The 22,355-nt window shown below is 38.1% G+C and overlaps 2 protein-coding genes across 4 annotated transcripts; one reads left to right on the top strand and one right to left on the bottom strand.

Annotated features, from left to right (window-relative positions):
* The first annotated feature begins 944 nt into the window (after positions 1–944).
* LOC135596457 (uncharacterized) lies at positions 945–1,490 on the top strand. Its single transcript, XM_065088502.1, has one exon. It carries the CDS (start codon positions 945–947, stop codon positions 1,488–1,490), a length of 546 nt encoding a protein of 181 aa, XP_064944574.1.
* A 2,073-nt stretch (positions 1,491–3,563) lies between these two features.
* On the bottom strand, positions 3,564–21,841 carry LOC135597330 (increased DNA methylation 1-like). Of its 3 annotated transcripts, none has more exons than XM_065090127.1 (9): positions 21,181–21,841; positions 17,291–21,108; positions 14,292–14,412; positions 14,028–14,113; positions 12,430–12,671; positions 11,295–11,381; positions 6,006–6,105; positions 5,318–5,513; positions 3,564–5,178 (listed from the first exon to the last, which is right to left on the bottom strand). In XM_065090127.1, exons 2-9 carry the CDS (start codon positions 20,816–20,818, stop codon positions 4,571–4,573), a joined length of 4,968 nt encoding a protein of 1,655 aa, XP_064946199.1. In that variant the 5' UTR covers positions 20,819–21,108; positions 21,181–21,841; the 3' UTR covers positions 3,564–4,570. The 3 variants fall into 3 exon arrangements, with proteins under 3 accessions (XP_064946199.1, XP_064946200.1, XP_064946198.1); XM_065090128.1 differs by having other exon boundaries at positions 21,192–21,841; XM_065090126.1 differs by having other exon boundaries at positions 17,291–21,841.
* Between the last annotated feature and the right edge of the window lie 514 nt (positions 21,842–22,355).

Raw genomic sequence — 22,355 nt, 5'->3', positions numbered from 1 at the left:
CATGTCCTGGCGGCCTTCAATATCTCAAAGCAGTTCAACAACCATGTCTAGTTTAATTTGGACGTACAAACTGGTGACTTTTCACACTCCTACGTACTTAGTTATTACAATCATCACATCGTTCTTTGATGCAATGACAATCATTACTGATCTCGGTTATCCGTGAAATGGATGCATTACGATCATCTATTTCGTTGATGCATGCAATTCTAAGTCTTCGATTCCAATACCCTTTGCGTCGGTACAAGAGGTGAGGTTAAATTATTTTTGCCACACGTCATCCTACGGTTGGCTGACAAAGAGTGTCTTTGTGTGGGGACCCCATCAGATAAGTTTCTTCCTTTTGAGATATATCTTTCTTTCTATAAAGTGTATGGTTTCGGTTCATTGTGGTCCGATTTTAAAGCATATTTTGACTTATGGAGTCTCGAAATGCTGAACCATCGGATTCATGTGCTACTCCACAGGTAGGAGGACGCTCGTTGGCTCCACCACTTTGAGCACGGGTGGCTCCCACAACGAATAGTTTGTGGTCCCACGTGGTTCCTGGCTTCGTCAGCCATCCACCGCACTCTCACAGCGACACACTATTCTCTGCCCCATCTAAGACACGACTCGCCCTCCTTGCTCCGATCGATAGAACTTGACCACGAAGCAATGCGTCGTGTAATAAATCGTTCCGTACCAAATTTCTGCATACCCACTCGATGATTGACGCTGCTTTCGAGCGACGGTCGGCTGCTACACCGTCTGATCGGGAAGGGTTTGCTTCATGATTCGTGCAGGCTCTCCGCAACCGAAAGCTCGAAGGGGTGGGTTCATGTTAAAGGCCGATACTCGTGAGGGCACACCGGAACGAACCGCTTCGTGATCTACTACATATATCGTCGTCCAGGCGTACTCGCTCGTTCTGCTCTACTCTTCCTCTCTTATGGTTAGACGAGATGTGGCCACAGCCATCCACCGATGAAGACATGATCGCCGGATCGGAGATCTACGGGCGGCCGCTATACCGACGGAGCAAGCCCGTCGGTGCGCCCACCGGAGCATCAGCACGCCACACCTCCCCCTCCGCCGTCCCCTTCTCCTGGGAGCGGCTGCCGGGCATCCCCAAGGCCCAGATCGCCATCGACGCCCGCTCGCCGGACCCCCTCCTCCCCCTCCCTCCCCCTCTCAGATCCGCCACCGCCGGCCCCCGCAAGAAGCGACCCATCGCGGGCCCACGCCCCGCCCCCGACCCCTTCGCCGCCGCGCTCGCCGTGTGCGCCAAGGCCCCGCGGGGCTCCACCATCGGGGAGCTATTAGCGGCGAGCGGGTCGGCCGCCGGTCGTCACCGGAGGGTGTCGGCAGCGTCGGCGTGGTCCATCTCCGACCGGCTCGGGCTCCTCGGCCTCTACGCCTCGTGCAAGGCGACGTGCGCCGTCGCGGACTCATCCGTATACGTCCCTCGGTCCGCCTCCTATAGGCCCTTGAGCCGGCGGTCAGCCTAACCACCACCACCACCACCCCCACCCCCAGGACGGTCCAAAGACGAGCAAGCATGGAATGTATCATACCATGTTCCCAAGAAAACTAATTGCTCGTATTGTATTCATCAATAAATATTGTTCTCATCATCCCCGTCACTCTTTTTTTTTTGTTTTGACGAATCTAATGCAGTTTTTTTCCTCTCTTTGAGCTTTTTCCTAAAAGCAGCTCAAGACAAGGACACAGCACACATGAGATCAGATCAAGATCACCGAGTCCATGATTGATTATGTGCTGTTCTTTTGTTTGGTAGTCCACTTAGAACCCAATGCTCCTACTCACTAGTCATGATCTGAGGCGTGCTGGAGCAGTAGTTGGTGGTGGTAGTCACACCAATACAGTGTTGAGGTGATGGGTTGGATCATTAGATTATTCTGGGGGAGTTTGGGACACTTGAACAGATGGCACAGTTTGTTTTTGGTTGGTGAGCTTCTTCAGAGTAGAATATGAAGGAAGCCATTAAGCAACAGTGTTACCTGAGCCACATCCACAAGATCATGATTTTTTTTTTTGTGCTCTAATGTTGTAACTTGCAAAGATGAACAGGTCTTCTCCCTGCAAATACAGAAAATAGAATGGTAGAGCCATTGCAGAATGAACACACAAGGACAGTTCTAACTTCTTGTTCCTGTGATGAGCATTTGAGCCTTGGAGAGCATGCCATACATGTACGAGATTGCGGGGGCGGGGGGGGGGATTCTTCTTAAGCAGCATGATGAGGAAGCATGGTCAAGAATCATTATAATATCCTTAAGAGGACTTCAATGCAAAATCAGCATATCTTACAAACAATCTTGCCAAGAATCCATATGTTTTGAACGATCTCATGAACAATGATCCATATCACCATAAGTTGTACGAACAGTTGAGAATAAATAAGAGATTTTTGTTGGATTATTCAAATGTATTTTATATCTTATGAATAATTTTGTTGGATATATAAAGTAATTTCATAGTTTCATAAACAATTGATGAAATTTTTTTCCTCGATAAATAAATAATTTTATAATTAACTTGTGTGTGCTTAAATTAAAATCTTTTTAAATTTTATTTAAATATTATTAAGTAATAAAAATTAAATAAAATATTCGTCTATTAACACATATATAGTCATTATCATTATATATTCATAATTTAATTACAATACTATATTAAATATCAATATATTCATAGTATTTTTTAATTATTCTACCTTTTTTCGTAATTCTAGTTACGAATAATTCGAAAAATAATGGTGAGCATTTATTATCACAATAAACAATATATAAGAACATAATGGGTAAAATTTTTTCAAGCATTTACGCCTATTCAAAATATGAGCTAATTACATATTAACTCTTATAAATATCTCAATTCTTATATTTTTAAAAGTTATATTTGAATCCTATACTTAAGAAAGTAAAACATAAAATCCTAATTCTTATACTTTCAAAAATTATATTTAGATCTTATATTTATAAAAATAAAATATTTACCCTTATTTCTTCTCACTTCAACTTTACTAACAAAAATACTCACTATCTTATTTTGATTTATCACTAAACACGTATGATATTTTCATCGATAAAGTCGACAACATGAGAAGAAACGAAGTTAAATATTTTATTTTTATAAATATAAGAACCACAATATAATTTTTAAAATTATAAAAATCAGGATACTAAGAGATAATTAATTATAAAAAAATAATATAATTAACCCTCAACATGTCTGGTCATTTGAGATCACATCGAAATAAAATAAAACTTATGAGAATTCTACATATTCACTCTCTAAAATCATTATATCAAACAAAACAAAAAAAAAACATTGAAGCCCAATTTATATCACAACTTTTATATTCATTATACCTAACCTTACACGCCAACTGAAAAGGCAACAAGAAATGTTCGATACACACTATTCATAAAGCTGAAATATTCCTGCTGACAATCCTACAACCCATCTCAACTAAAATCAAAACATAAATCCAATCAATCAACCAATCAGATCATGTATATCTGTATGAATGCACACATTAAATCAACACTATCAAGTGAAATAAGCATATAAATCTTTTGCTGTATCAGCATTTATGTTCGTCAATCGGATATGCAGCACGCTACATGGTCAGGGCAGATGGTTAATTAGCATGAGCAACCACTACAAAGATTGCAGCCTACAACAGATGTATAATTCAGGCCATTCATCCAACTCTGTCGCCATTTTGAGTACAGATTACAGCTACACAACAGATCGTATGAGACAGAAAAAGAAAATGAACAAAGAAGAAAACTGCACAGTAACGTGGTTTCTCTTTCGGCCAATATAAGTTCTTCATTGCTTAACTGCAAAGACATCAAGAAACTCAATAACATTTTGTCAGCCTCGGATCCTTATTCCATTGCTGGTTGTGCTTGGTGTCCTCTGGCATAACCCAAAAGAGTTGCCTTATCCAGTTGAGTAGACATTAAAGAGAGCAAGGCCCGTAGCTTCAGGCAATATAAACCCCATAAAAATTCAAAGAAACCATCTTAAGTTGCTGGTAGTGAATGGCAAACCATGTTCCATATTCATACTGGTCAAATGCATTATAAGTCCTCATGACGACAAACACAGCAAATTTAGCAAAATGTCTGCCTCCAGATTGCTTCTCCAAATGATTCGAAGCATGAGCTATTTTCCGAGCAATGGCAGTCAGCTGAGTAAGACTATGAGCTTCACAGGCTGTTTCCACTTTGGGCATTCATAGCAGTAGCACAAGACAACTCTCATTAATGATAGACTGACAACATTCCATGCTCTGACAAATCAATCCCCACTTGAACTGAAAAACTCGAGCAGGCTCTTGAAAGTATTATAACATATTTCCACAGAGAATAATGTGAGAGATATAAGTTTCCATGTCAGTTGGAGCATACCTTTTCAATGGGATGCAATCACACAGAACAATCAGGTTTCATCCGTGGATGTGCCAGAGTCATCTACGAAAAACTTGTGACCAGTAAGCTCTTCCAACCTATTCTCATTTAGGTTGAGAATCGCCAATCATGTCCATTGCAACCTACCCATCAAATGAGCTGCATTTTGCTTCCGAAGAATGATTAGTAATATCCTCTTCAATTCCATCGCCTTCAGAAAACAGTCTGTTATCTTCTTCCAATATGTTTTTAGCTTCAGCTTCAGAAATCATATCAACCTTCTCAGATTCACCATCGTTGATAGGGACAGATTCTGCAAAATATCGATCATCTGTAGCACAAATAATAAGAGAGCCAGAACAAGAATGGAAAGCAGTCGATTTGCTCACAACTGACAGAGAAGTAAATATCTCTTGTTCAGTATGTTCAGCTGAATCAAACTGGCTCTTCTTATCAATATCTAAGTTCGCTATTTTTCTACGGAAGGGTTCAGAAATATTAGCATCATTATCATTAGGCTTGGCTATTGAATTAAGGGTGTCATAGGATGATACTAATAAATCCTTCTGTTGCCAGTCATGTTCTTGTTCCATTTGATAAGTTACATCTGCTGTTGCGAGCAAAGCTTCATCATCTGAATCAGTTCTAGCAGTCCTGTCAGCTTGCACTTCAGTTGTAATATTGGTAACTTCATTAGAACCATCAGGATTTACAGATTGATAGCCTTTTAAGCACACATCACTTTTTGATCCTGCAATGTCAGGGAATCTGTGTGTCAGACTCCAAGAAAAATTAAGGATGTGGACAAACCCTACTCTAGCTGAAGATAAATTATTAGCACAAGGGTATGAAGAAACCTAACAATAAACTGCATGTATACATGTTTTCACCTGATTCTTCAGTTGTCGGTTCTTCCAATTGCTTGATCAACAATGCTGTTCCAGGAAACAACATCAAGTTGACATGATTTAATTGCCTCCTTTCGACATCCTCAATAGGCTTAAAGCCAAAATGTGATGTCCATGTCTCAACGAGGATCGGTATAGCTGATATAACCAGCATCTTAACTCCAAAAGATTTCAGCATCTACGTCCAAAAAGCCATACAGTAGGTTACTTTTAGTTTAGAGCAGATAAGAATATTCAAATCACGCACTGAGTAAGTGCATGTCATAGTACAAGGCCACAACGTTTGTTCTAAAATAACATTTTTTAAGACATCATATTGAAATTAAATTTAGGGAATGACCAAAAGTGAAAGAATGTAATGCTCAGGATAGTATATTCTTCATTCTCTTGTCATCCAACTGAAATAATACCAATTAAAAAGTTATCAGTGGCATTGTAAAAGATACACTGAGTTCAAACTTGAATGAGTTCTTTGTCAAAATGAAGTTGTACGTTATTCCTTCAAATATTTGTCACTAGACAACGAAGGAATTTTTTTTCAGTTTATTTGAATGGCCTCATTATAATCAGAAAGTAAAAAAAGGAAATATATAGCATGAAGACAACTTAGAAACATCTTTTCAGTCCATTAAGGTTCGACTAAAGCACTTCTATGTGGGACCATGAGTACCTTTTCAATTGCATCAATGAGCCGTCTGCACATTCCTTGTCGACGATACTCACTGCAAGTTGCGATCAGAGGCATCTCAGCTACTGTAACTCCATGTATTCTAGTAAGACAAAAAAGAACCATCAAGCACTTTAGTAGTTATATTCCTGCAGAAACTTTTTGCATTCTTCTCAAAGATGACCATACTAAATGTAGCTAATAATCACAATCTACAAGAAACTGTCTTTAAAGAAGCATAACTATTAGATACAATCTGCAAGGAGGAAATGTCTTGAAAGAAGCATAACTGCCTTTAGCATAGGGTGAAAGAAAGTGGTGAATGTTGAAAATGATCTCCACACAGAATTAGATATCTCTCCTCCAATTTTCTAATAGATGTTGCCTCCAAAAAACACAACAGTAGGTATCAATAACATATCATTTACTATTCCTAGACATGGGGTTAGCACAATATATCACCTGTGGAAGTCAAACTAATTAAGCAAAAGATCAACACGCACTTGCTTATGTTGCTTCATAGTTTACAAATTTTGGTAGGATAAAACAAGAATATTTAAGGATCAATTGGTCTGACACTAGGAATACAAAAGTATCTTTGGATGATTTCCTGGGAAAAGCCCCAAGTTCTGGGTTTTTCCCAGATAACGCCCCTCATTCCAAAATACCCAAAGAGAGCCCTACTTTCTAAAATGATAAAAATCCCTCATTGACAACTAGCAGGTTTAGTTTTCAAGTTTTCCACCAAAATTCAGCTCGACTAAACCATTTAAACCAGTTTGGTATTAAATTGAACCAGTTACAGTGTTTTCGGATAAGTTGCAGTATTTTTGGTTCAACCAAACCAGTTATCATGTTTTCTTGTTACTGAAATAAAAACATTGTAACCCCATTCCAAAAAATATAAATCAATATTAATTAATTTAAATGCTCATAAACATCAATTATTAACCTTATTATAAGTATTAAGTTTCACATAATATTTTATTTGAGAGACAAGCCTTAAAATAAAAATGGCAAGTCCCTATTTTTTTTTACATAATTTTAAATTTAAGCATATAATTTTTAAAAGATCTTATAATATTTATCTTATTTATAAAAAGAATGATAATATAAAAAGCATTCAAAGGGTTTTTGTCAGTTAACTAAAACATTATTACAATAATAAAAAACACTGTAACTTAGTTTCAATTAATTATATTTTCTTATAACAATAAATATCAACTTTACTATAGGTTTAGAGGTACTATAAAATTATTAATATGATAATTTGAATGATTTTGAATGAAAATTGTGAAGGTCTCGATATATTTCAAATGATAAAAGTTCTTATTTTTTCCACTTTGTCTTGAATTTTAGGTTTATAAAAACATTATAGTTTTTAATAATAATTTATTATGAAAGAATGATAACAAAAAAAAAAGAGATATTATTCAGTTAGAGTGATTTTTAATGGAATTACATTATTTTTGGTTCAGTAATAAAAACAAAAAACTCTGTAAATAAAAGATACTGTAACTCTAGACAAATTGGAGTTTGGTTAGAAATCATTTTCAAGGGTATTTTTGTCTTTTTATAAAGAGAAGGAGCTCTCTTTGGAAAACATAGAAACTAGTGGTGTTATCCATGAAAAACTCACCACTGAGGTTTTTCCTGAGAAATCACCCCAAATCTTATGCTGTGTTAGTTTTGCCAAAGGAAATTGTTCAGTGGTTGTTCAATGCCACCCTGTCACGATCAATAAATCAATTAAGATGTTTTGTTCTCCCACTTCTGATGTGGGGACTAACTTAGGGTGTTGCACCACTCTGACCAGATCATGCAGTGTTACACAACCCACTGATTAAATCAAACCAAACCAAGAAATTTGATTCTGTCCAGTTTTGGTGTTAAACAATAGCTGGCTTGGTTTCAGTTTAGCAGACCTGAAATCAAATGGTTTGGTTTAATTCACATGTCAAGCTCTAAGAAAAGTTCAAGTGGGTTACCGGACTGAAATGAAACCTCTACCAGCCTGCCTTCCCACACTCTTCCGAAGAATGCTGGTTTGGTTGGTGGAGCCCTCGCATTCAATCTAAGAGTGAACCTTTTGCATGATGGGTCAGCAAGGAAATGGAGAGATGTGGTAGAAAAATTGGGTTATGGTAGAGAGTGGGGAGTGAAAACACCAAACGGACCATAGTGAATAAGCCCTTGTGGACATCTAACCCATGCCTAATGTTCACTTGAGCCTCTAACTTATTTTCCTCAGCATATAGTTTCATCACCCAGCTCAACAACGGCAACAAGCTGTAATGTTTCTGTTACTTGGGTAGGCTACATAGATCTCTTCCAATCGTTGAGCTCTATACCAGACAATACCTCTAATAAAACCAAGAACAATCAAATCTCTTCTAATTGTTTCTTGTATAGTCACATTAGGTCTTTGTGTACCTAATTTTAATTGATTATCTCATCTAACCACGGTTGTTATAGGAAAAGATATTCATAGAATCTTGATGATCGGTATCACAATAGGGCATGAACACGGGCGGACTACATGGGGAGGAGGGGAGAGAGAGAGAGAGAGAGAGAGAGAGAGAGACATGCGCAATGTGGTGAGTGAATATGGTTATTTGGGTCTTAGAAAAAAATAAAGTTGTTAAATTGAAAAGAGAGAACCGAACTTGCCATTTGGTTCACATGGCTTCCTGGGCCTATTTCAGAAGTGGACTAAACTGTCACAAACAGTCCATAGGGAAGGTGTTCGATATAATGTCCATGATGTTTGGTTTGTTCATGACTTGGGCAGCATACAAGGAAGTTGCAATAGGCTTAACCAGGGTTTGCCGTACCGAGCCGTACCGCCCGGTACGGGCGGTACGTACTGGTCCGACAAGTTGTCGGTATGCGGACCGCCCTGTACCGGTCCGCACTGTAGCAGTGCTACAGTGCTCGGTACACCTCGGTATACCGGTCGGTACACCCGTACCGTACCGTACCGAGCACGAGTCGAAACGCCGGTACGGTACGGTACGGCGAACCTTGGGCTTAACAATCCCATTTTGGTTGGGTTTTGAGCCGTTTTTGGCTTGGAAATGTAGCTTGTGTGCGATTATCATGCAGATGTAAAACTACCCAAAAACATAGCCTCTAGCATACAATTTGCAGTGTTTTTTGTGAAAACATCAGCCACTTCCTAGAATTGCATGATTGGCACATAGCTAGATGGACCGCCAAGTAGTATCTTAGGTTGGTCCATTGCACGGTTTCACAATAATGTCGCATGGGCACTTGTTCATAGAGACGTTTATGCATGGTGGACTGCTTTGGACTCTTTGTTGCATGGCCGTTCAGAGCTTGCGAAATCAATCCAAGTTTTTACAAAAATATTAGCTTGCGGAATCCCAAGTAAAAAACTTCCACTAACCCATTTTATCTTTTTACAAGTCTTTAAGGAACTCTGCAAGGATAAGAGAAGGTTAACCCTTTATGAACATACACACAGGAGAGTTGCACGACTTAGAAAAAACCAGCAAAGTTTGCGAATGATGATATCGGAGTAGGACAAGCACACGAAAAATGCTTGGCATACAAAATAATAATAATAAAAAAAAGAAAGAAAATAAAACAAAGAAAAAAAGGAAACATGTTGATTATATCAAAATTAGGAGGCACCAATAATTATAGTTCGTCATGGGTAAGGACACTATTGCCGATATAATAACAGATAACAGGACCATTCTCTGTATTATCAATAGGATCAATTATAACAAGTCACACACTCATATTCCGGAGATACCGAAACAAATAAATTCCACGGTCGAACTACCAGAATGGTCTAGAAATCCGAGTTTTAAGTAGTCAATCCTATTTCCGATAGGAGCAGTTGACAATTGAATCCAATTTTTCCCATTATTTTACTATCCATACCCATTAACGTGCAGACCTAACAACGCCGTGAAGAGGATAACCAGCACACATGAGTGTTTGAGGGAAATGGGTGTAGAGACGTAACAAAGGAGTTGCTCAGAGGTTCAAGCATTGAAGATTGATATTCAAAGGAATGACCAATACTTCACACGAGAGGCATCATGAGGATGAACCAGCTAGGAAGAACATACAACACAAAAATGTTGAGATGGCTAAGTTCAAGCTGCAACTTAACGTTGACAACCTAACCTGATGGTGCTCAATGCAAGCAGGAGTGCTTGGCAAAAGATGAGACATGCAAGGATGGATTACTCGACGATCGAAAAAGTTTATGCAAGGCTCACAAAGGCAAGGGAAATTGTCAACTCGAAAAATTTGGTACCTCATGCGATGGATTGTATATGGACGACGGTCTATCTGTGGCCATCCCAAGACAATTGAAATTTGACGCCTTAGAGTGTAGAAACTTTCTTTTCGGCATGGTGGAATTGGATACATCCGTGAGAAATTAAATTGTGCAAGGGTTTTGTTAGGCCTTGTGGGGTATAGTGAGGGTTGCATCAGTAAAGCATCATGGTCTAACAAATGCATTGTTAAGGACAAGGCCTCAAAACTTTAAATTTCACGAGTCGATGCTCATTAAAGCTCTAATAGGTATCCATCTAGTTCAATCAGCGCAAGGCATTCAGGGTCGTGTACTGGCCTGCTGGTGGACTAATACATACCACCCGTTGTTTCTTAACATCTACCTCATCAAGGGCCCATGCATAGACATGATTAAGATAATCATCTTGACAAGAGCAAGTCTGTCACACCATAAATGATCCAATAAACATTAAAATTTACATCATTTGTAATTGCTTACCACACACTTCTTTGACCTATATATACCTCTGAATTAAGGATCCCACTGTATTTTCCATTTTTCCAGATATATTAAGCAGCAAAAGAAACAAAGAACTGAGTCATTACCTAAGACAATAACACTGCAAGTATCACTAGTGGTGTAGAACTAGAAAATACAGCCTCTCCACAGGTCACCTATCTGAGACATGTTCACTGGTAAAATTGGTTGACCATTCATTTTTAAATCAAATCAGAATCCAACTGTTTATTCTCCATATCTAACGATTCTAACTTCTTCAAAACATGACTACATACATACTCCAATCTCCAAGCACATAAAGAGGTATATGCCAAGTAATTAAAAACTTAATTATGAACATGAAATGTAGGTGTCACTTGTCTATCATGCATAATTGCATGTTCATATGCATGTAATGAATGAAGTTATCCTAGATATCTCAGTTGAATTCAAAATAAAACAACTACTAAAAAAAATAGATATTGAAGAAATTATGTTCTGTCAAGCATGACTACCTGATCGATGCTACAGATATCACTTCATCACTCTTCTCCAAGACCACGGTGTAAAATCCTTGGTAGTTTAAGCGGGTGAAATTAGACCTGCAAGTGAAAGATCTGAGGTCACAAGATTCAAGAGATGAAAATTAATTAAAAGATCTACTGAATGTAACTAAGTCAGCTTTTCATGTAATACTCGGGGAATTAAACAATCAATGGTGGCAGCCAAATAAAAATAAAAAGAAGAAAGCATTGATAATCTTCAAGGAGCTGAAAGAAGCCTATAACAATTGTTGCAGGGAAAAAAACACAATTCATAAGCTTGGTTCTAGTGAATTATATAGGTGTCATGAACATGCACCTGCAGGAGTCTAGAGTTCTGTTGTTATTCAGCAGGAACTAGTACGAGTAGTCAGTCAGCAGCATATATTAAATTACATCAGAGCAACTCCACTAGAAATGAACTCAGTCCGAGTGTTTCAGCATCTCAGATTACCTTGATAGCAAAAGGACCACTAGAATATTATAACCCCACTACAAGTCCCTTGAAAAAGGCATGACTATGGACATTTATATCTTATATTACATATTCACTTTACTAGTCCAACCAAAAAAGGGACGCAAACTGGGTGATTTTGTCAAGTCTGCTCTGGACCAACCATCAGGTTTTAATTAATATTACTGGGAATACCAGGCAGTAAGCCTATGGCCCAATAGCCATATCATCATTTCTTCCTAGCTGACAGCCTTTTTAAAACATTTATTCCCTTTTTTTCCCGCCCATCCATCTCTCCCCCTCTCTCATTGCTCTTCTCTCTAGTTTTCTCGTTGCTATGCAGAATCACTGTCACCACTACACTGCCTCACCATCATGCCTTGCCTCCTCTTCTCTCCCTCTTTGTTTGGTCCATGTCAGATCAGTATGCAACATACCATTTGTTGGTACATGGATACATACCAGACCCATATTGGTACAACCAGCAATTGGTATGGGTCCAGTATTGAGATTTTAAACCTTGATAAAAAATACAAATATTAGAGAAGTAAAGCATGAACTTGCTGCATTAATGTCCATTAAAATTGCAGAAAATGGAACATGAGGCACTTCAACAGGTTACTGAAAATCAAGAAGAAAAGCCAAAAACTTCACCCCCGATTGTATAGGACATGTGGTATCATGTCTATGTGTGTTCTTGGATCCACCATAGGAAGAAAGCATTCCTCCATAATACTCAAGGCAATAGCTAACTTTGTGTTGCATTCTGCCATTAGTGCAATTTTTTGTGTTGAGTTAATTTTTTGATCATCATGATTGCATCTCAAAATAGTCCAGGAAAATCCATCAGCAAGACAGTTCAATATTCCAACATGAGAACGCAGACCTAAGTAGACCTGCTAACACCAGAAAAATAAAATGTGAAAAAGAGAATGAACAAGGAAAAAGAAACAAATAGTAGTATCTAAAGAAAATTAACAGTTACGAATTATTTGTAAGCTCATCAAAAGCAACACTACCACCTGTCTCCTAAAGTAGAATCATTCATGGTTTCAACATACATGCTCAGGGACATTGATCAGCATTAGCACACGTCACCTAAGAACTTGAAAAATCACTCATCTTAGCCTAGCAGCAATAGTACATGTTTTGCATGGATCAAGGCAAGAGTGTAGGACTATGACCGAACACAGCTAATATGATGTCAGGCTTTCTGAAAATTTTAAGTGTTGCTCTTGGAGCATCACCACTTTAGCTAGTTTTAATACTGCTTGAACAACACCCTGGTCAGTATGACCTATTTGCCTTGTAGAATAATATTAATCCACAAAGGAAAGGAAAAGTGAAAAAAAAGAGACACAGAACAGGCATGTTTTTGCTATTTGACATGCATTTTCAAAATACATCCCGTCCTGTGACCTATCCAGGAACACTTGTCTTGCTTCTTTGGAGAACTTAAAGAAGGAAACTAACATGCTTCCTTCAAGATGAATGTTTAATTTTTGTCAGGTGCATGTGCACATTGGCTTCTGCCACTATTTATCATCAATATATAACTGGTAAACTTAATGACATAAAGTGAACATCATCATACGGTAGGTAGTTGGATGTCACCAGAAGTTGACTCATACATATTAACCTCCACAAAAGATATGTATGGAAACTCCCTTAGAAATATGCTAGAATTCAGGAAAAGGTTTTCCAAGCCAAGCATCAAATCCAACTTTAGAAAACAAAGACACATGCAAGTATCATACTATCATGGGATAGGGAAAAATGTTCATTCACATATGGAAGAATTAATTTTCAAGAAAACAAATACATAAATATTTTCCTTTTCGATTTCATTTACTATACACATGGTCAATTTTATCAATCTAGTTATTAGAAAAAAAATTTAGAATGACCCATTATAGGGAAGATGAACAGATCTTTCTCCAGATGTATCAAAATAAATTCACAATAATCAGTTACCAAAAACAAAGACACATGCAAGTATCATACTATCATGGCATAGGGAAAAATGTTCATTCACATATGGAAGAATTAATTTTCAAGAAAACAAATACATAAATATTTTCCTTTTCGATTTCATTTACTACACACATGGTCAATTTTATCAATCTAGTTATTAGAAAAAAAAATTAGAATGACCCATTATAAGGAAGATGAACAGATCTTTCTCCAGATGTATCAAAATAAATTCACAATAATCAGTTACCAAAAATATCTCAACAAGAAGTAAATCATACCTCTTTGCACTTTTTCCCACAAAACCATGTACCGGATTCTACTTCCCCAGAGCCCAGATTTCTTTTCTTTACGCATGTACCATGATCTGGTAATGACATCAAACATATTTAAAATTTATAAATTGAAGGTGTATTATGCATAAAACACTAGATATAAGTCTCGGGTACTCCAACTTAATTTATGGTTTTGTCCTATAACAAGCAATCACATTGCATGATGAAATATAATAGATATGGAATAAGCTAAGGATGGGAAAAGTTTACATTTATGTTCACATTGTGAACATTCAAGCACAGCAAAAGAACTTGATGTGGTTGCATCAACAACATCTCCACAGCTCTTACAAATGCAATTGTGGCAATACCAGCTGCCTTCTGGAAGAACCTGAATGGAAATAGAATGAGGAGACTAAATCAATTGATCATGTTAAGTATTTCCCTGAAAAGCCATGTATATAATTAATAAATGAACTCATCCTTAAATTAACCAAGAAATAATCACTTCACAGTAAACGTATTTTACTTATACATGACATATATGAAGAACTACTGACAGAAACGAGATAATAACAAATCTAGTTTAGAAATATGGGACCCATTGATCTGACTGCTATTGTTTCAATAAACCAACTTAAACAATAATCTTCATTGAGAACAAGAAATGCCTTGGTTGACTAGATCCAAAAGAATCCTAAACATGACTGAAAAATACATCTTTTGCATACAAGCATAAACAGCTAAAGGGTGTCTCTGGGACAATGGTAATAAGGAGTCTTCAGAATTTCACCCAAAAGCAAGTAGATATCAAATTATTAACTACTGAACACTAAGATCAAACTTGCTATAAGTAAGATTCAATAGCTAGTACAAGGCCAAATTGAATTTAAATAAGACCATAAATTCCCCATCTTATAAAAGACAGCATGCTCAGATTGTCCCCCTCACAGCAATGTTGAAAGCTCTACTTCCTGAAGAAATTAGGCAAGAGGAAATAGAAGCACTCATTTCGCTGGAAAAGAAATGCAGGAAATATCACAAGACAATGGAGACAAGGCAACAATTTTTATAGCTCTACCCAAAGAGGATATCCTACAGAACAGGACCTAATGTCCACTAGCTTCTCACACACTAAAATGGATGCTAAACATACAGTAGCTCAAAAGTGCACTAATATTGACCCAAATACTCATAACTGTCACAAAAAATAATTGATCATTATGGTATGATATGTAGTTTCTCTCACATTAAAATGGATGCTAAACATACAGTAGCTCAAAAGTGCACTAATATTGACTCAACTACTGTTACAAAAAATGACTGATCATTCTAGTATCCCAATGACAAACTTAAGTGGAATTCAGCATCATTGATCACAAAAACTACATTACTAATGATGCTTGCCTAACATCTATGAAGAACAAAGTTATACATAGAGATACAACAGGATCTTATACACAGACCTGCATGTTCTACAAGATGAAGTCATGTTGTTATATCTCAGTCCAACGTTGGAAGTGGACTAAGATTAAAATTTACTTATAAGAGTATGATGGGTGTATTATTGTTAACTTTAGCTTAAACATTTTGAACCAGTGGTTTCAGCTCAACAAAGTTAACAGGTCAATTATCTCATCAAGTCGGGTTGTGACATTTGGTATCAAAATCAACCTAGTATTGGAGCATGGTGAAGGGCTCGAGTAACAAAGAACTATCAGTAAACGGGATAAGACGACACATCACAACATGAAACCATCACTGGATTATACCTCACATGCACCATGCTGGGATTTTATCTAGGTTATGCCGGGCCTTTACGATGATGCCAAACCCTTAGGTGAGGGAGACTGTAATACTCTGATTAGTTTCACATCGGAAGTTGGCTAAGACTATGATTAGTTTATAAAGGTATAATGAGTGTATTATTATTAACTTCAGCTTAAGCATTTTGAACCGGTGGTTCAGGCTCAACGAAACAGGTCAATTATCCCATCAAGTTGAGTCAGCCAAATTGTGACATGTCATGCAAGACATATAATTTCCTTCAAAAATACATAAATTGTAATTGCTGGAAAGCAAGAAGAAATAGTCTCCATACATCCCCAACCTATCAACAAAATCAAGAAATGTTCCATGAAAGAATATTCTCCAATTACATCTATAAGTTTGGTTGTATATCAATAATGTTGTCCTTCAAAAGGTTACCTTTTCTCTTTGACCAGCAGCTAGTAGTTACTGTGATGCAATTTCTTAAAAGTAGACACAAAAAAGAAACAGAAATATTCTGATGATGATCAAGTCTTTTGATGGAATAATTATAGGTTAAATTGATGATAGTACCTAATTCAATTAAGATGGATAGATTAAGGTGAGAGGAGATGGGGAAGTTACACATGGATGTTTTCATATGTTAGTAGGCATAAAAAGGAGATCTTGTTGCAACTTCTTTTCCTTCTCTTTAGATTTACTATCATAAATAATTTATGGATTTTACACAATAGGGAAACATTTTGCAGCAGAACATGTGGTTTCCACTGGTTCTTTTTCTTTCACTAAGTTTCATTTAGTAAGTGCAAATATGCCAAAGAGTAGTACTATATTTAATCTATACTCTGTCAGTGACACACATAACACATGAATTTATTACTGCATGAATAGTTTCCAAAAGCATTTACAAACTTCCATATTGACATTGGGACTAACTAGGGTTAAAAAGGCCTAGATGAGCTATATGTCTTGTTTATATTTAATCTAATAAAAAGATTCATAACCATCAAAGTTTTTCAACTACTGATATGCCCCTCTATTAAATTATATGAGCTTCCATAGTTACATTTCACTTGTTTCAACCATCTCCTATCCATACAGAAAAGAATTGTGTAAATATTATATATATGCGGCATCCAAAATGGTATACTTGGTGGTATAGCATTGGAGACATCCTGCACTCACATAATCATTGCGTGCCCTTATTTTCAAGAAAAATTACTTAAAGCATGAGAGTTTATATTTGGAAGTGAAGCTTGATTGCCACCAACTCAGATAAATTATAATGAACATGGTCATAAAAAAATGCAAGCAAAGAAAAAAATGGCAGGATACTTTTTTCTAATTAAAGGCACACAAACATTCTGAAAAAGCAAATGGCCAGATTGACAAAAATAGCATACTTCTTAAGATCAAGGTATGTGCAAAACTGGAAAAATAATAATATTGCATAACCAAATCTCATGTTCAAAGAAAAGCAAGCAAACAAAATTAACTACCTGAATGGTCAAGCAGGTTTGATGATAAGTAGAGGGACAATTGTCACAACATATTAGCTCACCACCATCTATACAAAGTCCACAAGTATCATCATTTTGATCCACCTCCTCAACTCTCATATCTCTCTTGCGGCCTTTTCTTGCCTTGTAATCAGCAGACCAAGCCTGAAGTTGACATAAGGTGTATGATCTACCCGACTGCAGGAAAAGATTCGAAGATGGTTTTTGGAACTTTGAACCAGAATGAGCCTTGAATGCAGATACAGAGAATATTTCCATGCAGCATTTACACAAAATTCCGTTTCTGGTAATCCACCCATCCTTGACCAAAGCATTGTTTTTTGGATTCCTATACTGCAGAACATCTTTAAGGGATAAAACACCCCTATCAATCAACCAGCACAAAACTGTTCTTGCTCCCAAATTAATTCCCTTCCCATCTTTGGACAGTCCACCTTTTCCAGGTGTTCGCAATAGCAACTTACAACCTCCTTTTTGGCTTTCATGTTTCTTTAATATTTTTGGTCTTGAAACACCTAGCTTGGGGCCTTTTTTGTCATTACAGGAGATGTAATCTTTGTTTTTAATAATAGCAGCAATTAGAAGGTCATCATCATTAATACGGAATCCACGTGGTCTCTTCCACTTTCTTTTCTTACAAGCTTCAGGTACCTTTGGCTTGGAAAGCTTTCTGTTTTCTTCAGTTGGATTATCAGAACATAAAACTTCGGCATTTATGGTCTTGCCACCCGTAGAAGTATTGCCATCATCTGATGCAACAACTGAATCATCAAAAACAGTACACTTGTGAGCCTTATTTAACAAGGAAGGCAAATTTGGTGGGGGAAGCACTTGGGAACTCAAACCCTTTGCATTGCAACTGTTCCTTTTGAGGAATGGCATGTGTTCTTCATCTATAACAGCAGGTATCGATTTACTTGCTTCTTTATTCTCCAAAGACATGGCAAATTTTCCTTTCCTGCCCTTCAGGCGCTGCCTGGGAACTTTGGATTCTGATTTAACCATCTTTTTCTTAACATTTGAACAATCTTCTACTGTTGCACACGTGTTCTCTTTCATGCACCCTAAAGTTGACTCAAATGCAAGTGTCTGGGAATCTTCCTGATTGCACTGGGTTTCAGTATAATCATTACTTCTGTCATCAAAACGGAAATTTAAAGCCTCCATGGACTTCTCATCGTTTGTGCCATCTACTTTTGATGCTCTAATTTCAGATATTTTCTTGGACTTCTTATGTACCTTTTTACCCGAATCACTTACTTGGTTCACTGAAAAATTCTGATCCTTAGATTCAGAAGCCTTGATGGCCACCTTTTCAGTTATAATATCACTGTGAATGTTAGAGGCAAGAAGCCCATCTTCACAGCCTGGAATCAAATCTGAAGGTTGTGTTGCCAATCTTTCATCAACTACCACTATTATGTTGGCCGTATTCTCATGACTAAGCAGATCTAGCCTATCACAGCGAACAGACTTTGTTAAATGCTTACCATATACTCTCCGTTTCGCAGAAATCACTGTTCTTTGTTGTCTTGCCTCTTTAAAACCTTTTCTGTTTGGTTTGCAATCGCATGGTCCATTACCAACAAGGTGTTCAGCATTAGAACTGGATGGAACATTACTTTCTTGAAGAAATAAGGATTTATCAGTGGAAGCAGATTTGCAAGCATTTGGGTCATCAGTTGGTGATGTTTTTAAAAAAGGAGCAAGGGCATCGGTTGGTAATGTTTCTAAAACAGGTACAAGGGAATCTTGAGCTAAAAGACCATCGATAGGATTGGAGAATGAATCTTTCACTGCAAAAGAAGTGTCAGCACCATTTACTGCATAGTTTGGACTGGATGAATCCTCACAACTTACGTGATGTGAGCATTTGGTACCATGCAAGCCATTTCCTGAGCATGCAGCCAGACTTTTAACGTTCTTTCCTTGTGTTCCAGCAGAGCATGAAAATTTTCGTTTTTGTTGCTTAGGTCGGCTACTGTTTTGCAAATCATGGCAATTTTGTATTCTCTGCTGGTTTCTGGAAACTTCAGTTACTCCAAACTCATGATCAAGCTGACTAGCTGGCAGAACATTATAATTCAAATAACTTCCTGAATTTGAATCCAGCGTTGCCAGTTTAACGTCTCTATCTTTGCTCTCACCTGCCAAGATGGTATTACCATCCTCACTCAGAATGAAAGTGGCACTACTCACAGCCTTGAGAGACCTTCCTTCTCGCAGAACACCAACCTTCCTATTGATGCAGACCACAGCAACAAATGGATCAAGAAGCTGCCATCTTTTCAAAAGAGAAATGGAAATTTTAGTGGACTGAGTGTTCTCCTCAACGTAGAACAGCGTGTCTGTCAAATCACTCCAAAATCTATTGATATTTGTCCACTCCCTCCCATTATCTTCCAGTTCAGAGTCCATTGCACTGGAATAAAGTCTCCGACCACAAGCCTTCCAAGCTTGAGATAGTGACGTAACAACAAGTTTTTCTTTAGGTGCTATATAGTAGGAAGCCAATTTGGTTCTGTCACTTCTCACACGAGGCTCAATTTTCCAGCCTGCATCAGTGAGAAGGCGATTTGTATGCAAACGAAGACGTTCAGGAAGTTCTCTAATCAATGCCCTCTTGGATGCAACATCAGTTGAGCTGGAGTTCAGAATGCTGGACTCTTCTACAATATGTTTCATGTGTATGGGCACCCCTGGTGTCTCTGCAGGAGCAGCAGCTGCATTTACTACCAGAAGCCCAGAAGCAAAGCTCTCTTGAGAAACAGGTGAAGTAACAGATTTAGCTTCAATAATTATCTTATCGCCTCTCATATCCTGGCTTTTGCATTCAATATCCAAAGCATTACCAACATCCATATCATCACTACCATCAATTTCTTTATTTGTTTTGGAGAGATAGCAACTAGATAAGATATCATGAGAACAAGTTTCTATTACAAGACATGGTGATTGCTGTTGACGCTGCATTAGCATGCTTGAAGAATTTTGAGACCGATCCAGGCCAAGCAGGTCATCACCGGTGACTGACAGACTGTAGCTTTGCATAACGCTCTTATGATTTTGTTGCTCGATAGATGATACTTTCATGCACTTGATGTCAGCATCATAAGGATCTGCAACACCACAACAGGAAGAGATATCCGCAAAGCATCTGGAACCACTAACCTGTCTCGCATAAACACAAGCAGGCTGGGAAGCTTCGCCAGATGAATCTTTGGTGGAAAAAGAACTAGTCAGAACTGAGCTCTCACAATTCGAAGATTCAACCAATTTTGATTGGCTGCCTTCATCTTTTTGGAGATCCATGGTGCTCAAAGCAATGTTATGATTACTTGCTGTGTCAACACTAGTTACACTAAACACCTCCATAAATATGTGATGTTCTTGTTTTGAGCCATCAAACCCATCTCTGTCCATCCTATGCATTCCTTGACCAAACAACATTCTCATCATCTTGTCTTCCTTAAATCTCTGCTCATCTGTCAATTTTTGCTCTGACATCTTCCTGGAAGCTACTTTTGCCGGACAGAGTATCTCAGCACGTAAAGGAAAACCAATAGTAATGCAATATTGTTGACTAGAGTTTCAAATATCTGGAATGAAACCTCCGTTTTATTCCATACTACTCGTTGCAGAAACAAGTAGCAGAGGAGAAAGAGGCTTCGATAGGATAACAAAACGCCTCAAACTCCAAACTTGACAAGTTAATGAAAAGCCCCAATTAGAACAGAGAAAAGGTCAGATTTCCTTCCCACTGACACATGCAGGAAACAAATTCCACCCCAGACTTCCTGGAAGAAACCCACAAATGTTAAAAAGGAAAATGCCCAGCAAACAAAAAGATGGATCGAGATATTTCGAACCTTCACCCGACCTTTGCCCTGCTAGGGAAAACTCTGGGCTCCGAAATCCTAAATCCTAGCAAATCCATACTCAGAGAGCATAAAACGACTCAAAAGTGGAATTTTGTCTCCCGGAATGAGAACTACAAACCTGCGACAAGCATCCCCGCAAAATTCCCAAGAAACTTCCACCAAAGAAGCCACCAAACAAACTAGAAAAAATCACCACTCCAGCCACTTCCACGCCCAAGATCCCATTTTTTGATGGCCTTACGCCCCAATCTTCTTCCCTATGTGCCTCAAAGCCTAGCAAGCACCAAATCCACGGCGGAGAACAGAAAAATCCAAATTTTCGGTTGAAGAAACCCCACAAATCAAGAAATGCACCCAAGGAACGGAAGAGGGGCCAAAGAACTCATCTTCTGCGGAGAATAGGGCAAGAGATTCGGTTTCTCCTGTGCCTGCTTACGGCCGCTCTTCTCCTTCGGGTTCCTCGGCTTCGCAAAGGGGCACCACGCCCTCTCCAGATGCTATTAAACAGGAGGTCGGCTTGGTGTTCGGCTCTCTCTCTCTCTCCCCTCGCCCCCCGCCCCACCTCTCGGCTTCGTTGGTCTCTGGGCAAAGCGAGTGGGAAAAGCGAGCGCCTTTGTCCCTTTTCTAACCCCACCTCCTCGCACCCAACTCGCTTGTAAGAATGGGAACCGAGCCCGTGGCTGCTGTAGCAATAGAACGCCACAAGGCCCAGTTCCATTTAACTATCTTTTTAAGGAAGAAGAACATGGCAAGATCGCACTGTAGCCGTAATTTAGCTTAAAAGAACACCGATCATGTCCTTGGAGACGGGATGAGATGGGGTCAATGGTGGTCATGTCATCTTTCCTTTCCGCTTCTCATGATGTTACATTAGTTCAGCCACATTTTGACTTTTAGATTTCTGACTATTAACGATCATAATTGTTATCTTGCTCATCATCAGACTGCATGAGCATGAGATCGTCATTTGTGATCGATGGGGTATTGTTATTGTCGCATTTCTGTATTTTGAGTCATCAAAAAACCTATTTTACATATTTATTATCTTAGAAATTTGAAAATAAAGAATATATGTCCTTAATTACCTAATTTGAACTAAAAAGGATATATAAATATATCTAAAATATTCTTAATTTATTGAAATATTGTAAAAGCTATTGATA

Source organism: Musa acuminata, chromosome BXJ1-11 (assembly GCF_036884655.1).
Source record: "Musa acuminata AAA Group cultivar baxijiao chromosome BXJ1-11, Cavendish_Baxijiao_AAA, whole genome shotgun sequence".
Classification (NCBI taxonomy): Eukaryota; Viridiplantae; Streptophyta; class Magnoliopsida; order Zingiberales; family Musaceae; genus Musa; species Musa acuminata.
The sequence above is the reverse complement of the archived record's forward strand: the minus strand, read 5'-3'. Positions and strand labels throughout refer to the sequence as shown.

What these genes read in the sequence shown, in the direction of transcription:
- LOC135596457 (XM_065088502.1), top strand. Translation starts at nt 945, where the DNA reads ATGTGGCCACAGCCATCCACCGATGAAGACATGATCGCCGGATCGGAG.
- LOC135597330 (XM_065090126.1), bottom strand. Translation starts at nt 20,818, where the DNA reads ATGTCAGAGCAAAAATTGACAGATGAGCAGAGATTTAAGGAAGACAAG. An exon ending in GTGGGAAAAAGTGCAAAGAG is followed by an intron (nt 12,672 to 14,027) that starts GTATGATTTACT and finishes TGGTGTTAGCAG; the next exon opens with GTCTACTTAGGTCTGCGTTC. An exon ending in ATATCTGTAGCATCGATCAG is followed by an intron (nt 6,106 to 11,294) that starts GTAGTCATGCTT and finishes TTGTCTTACTAG; the next exon opens with AATACATGGAGTTACAGTAG.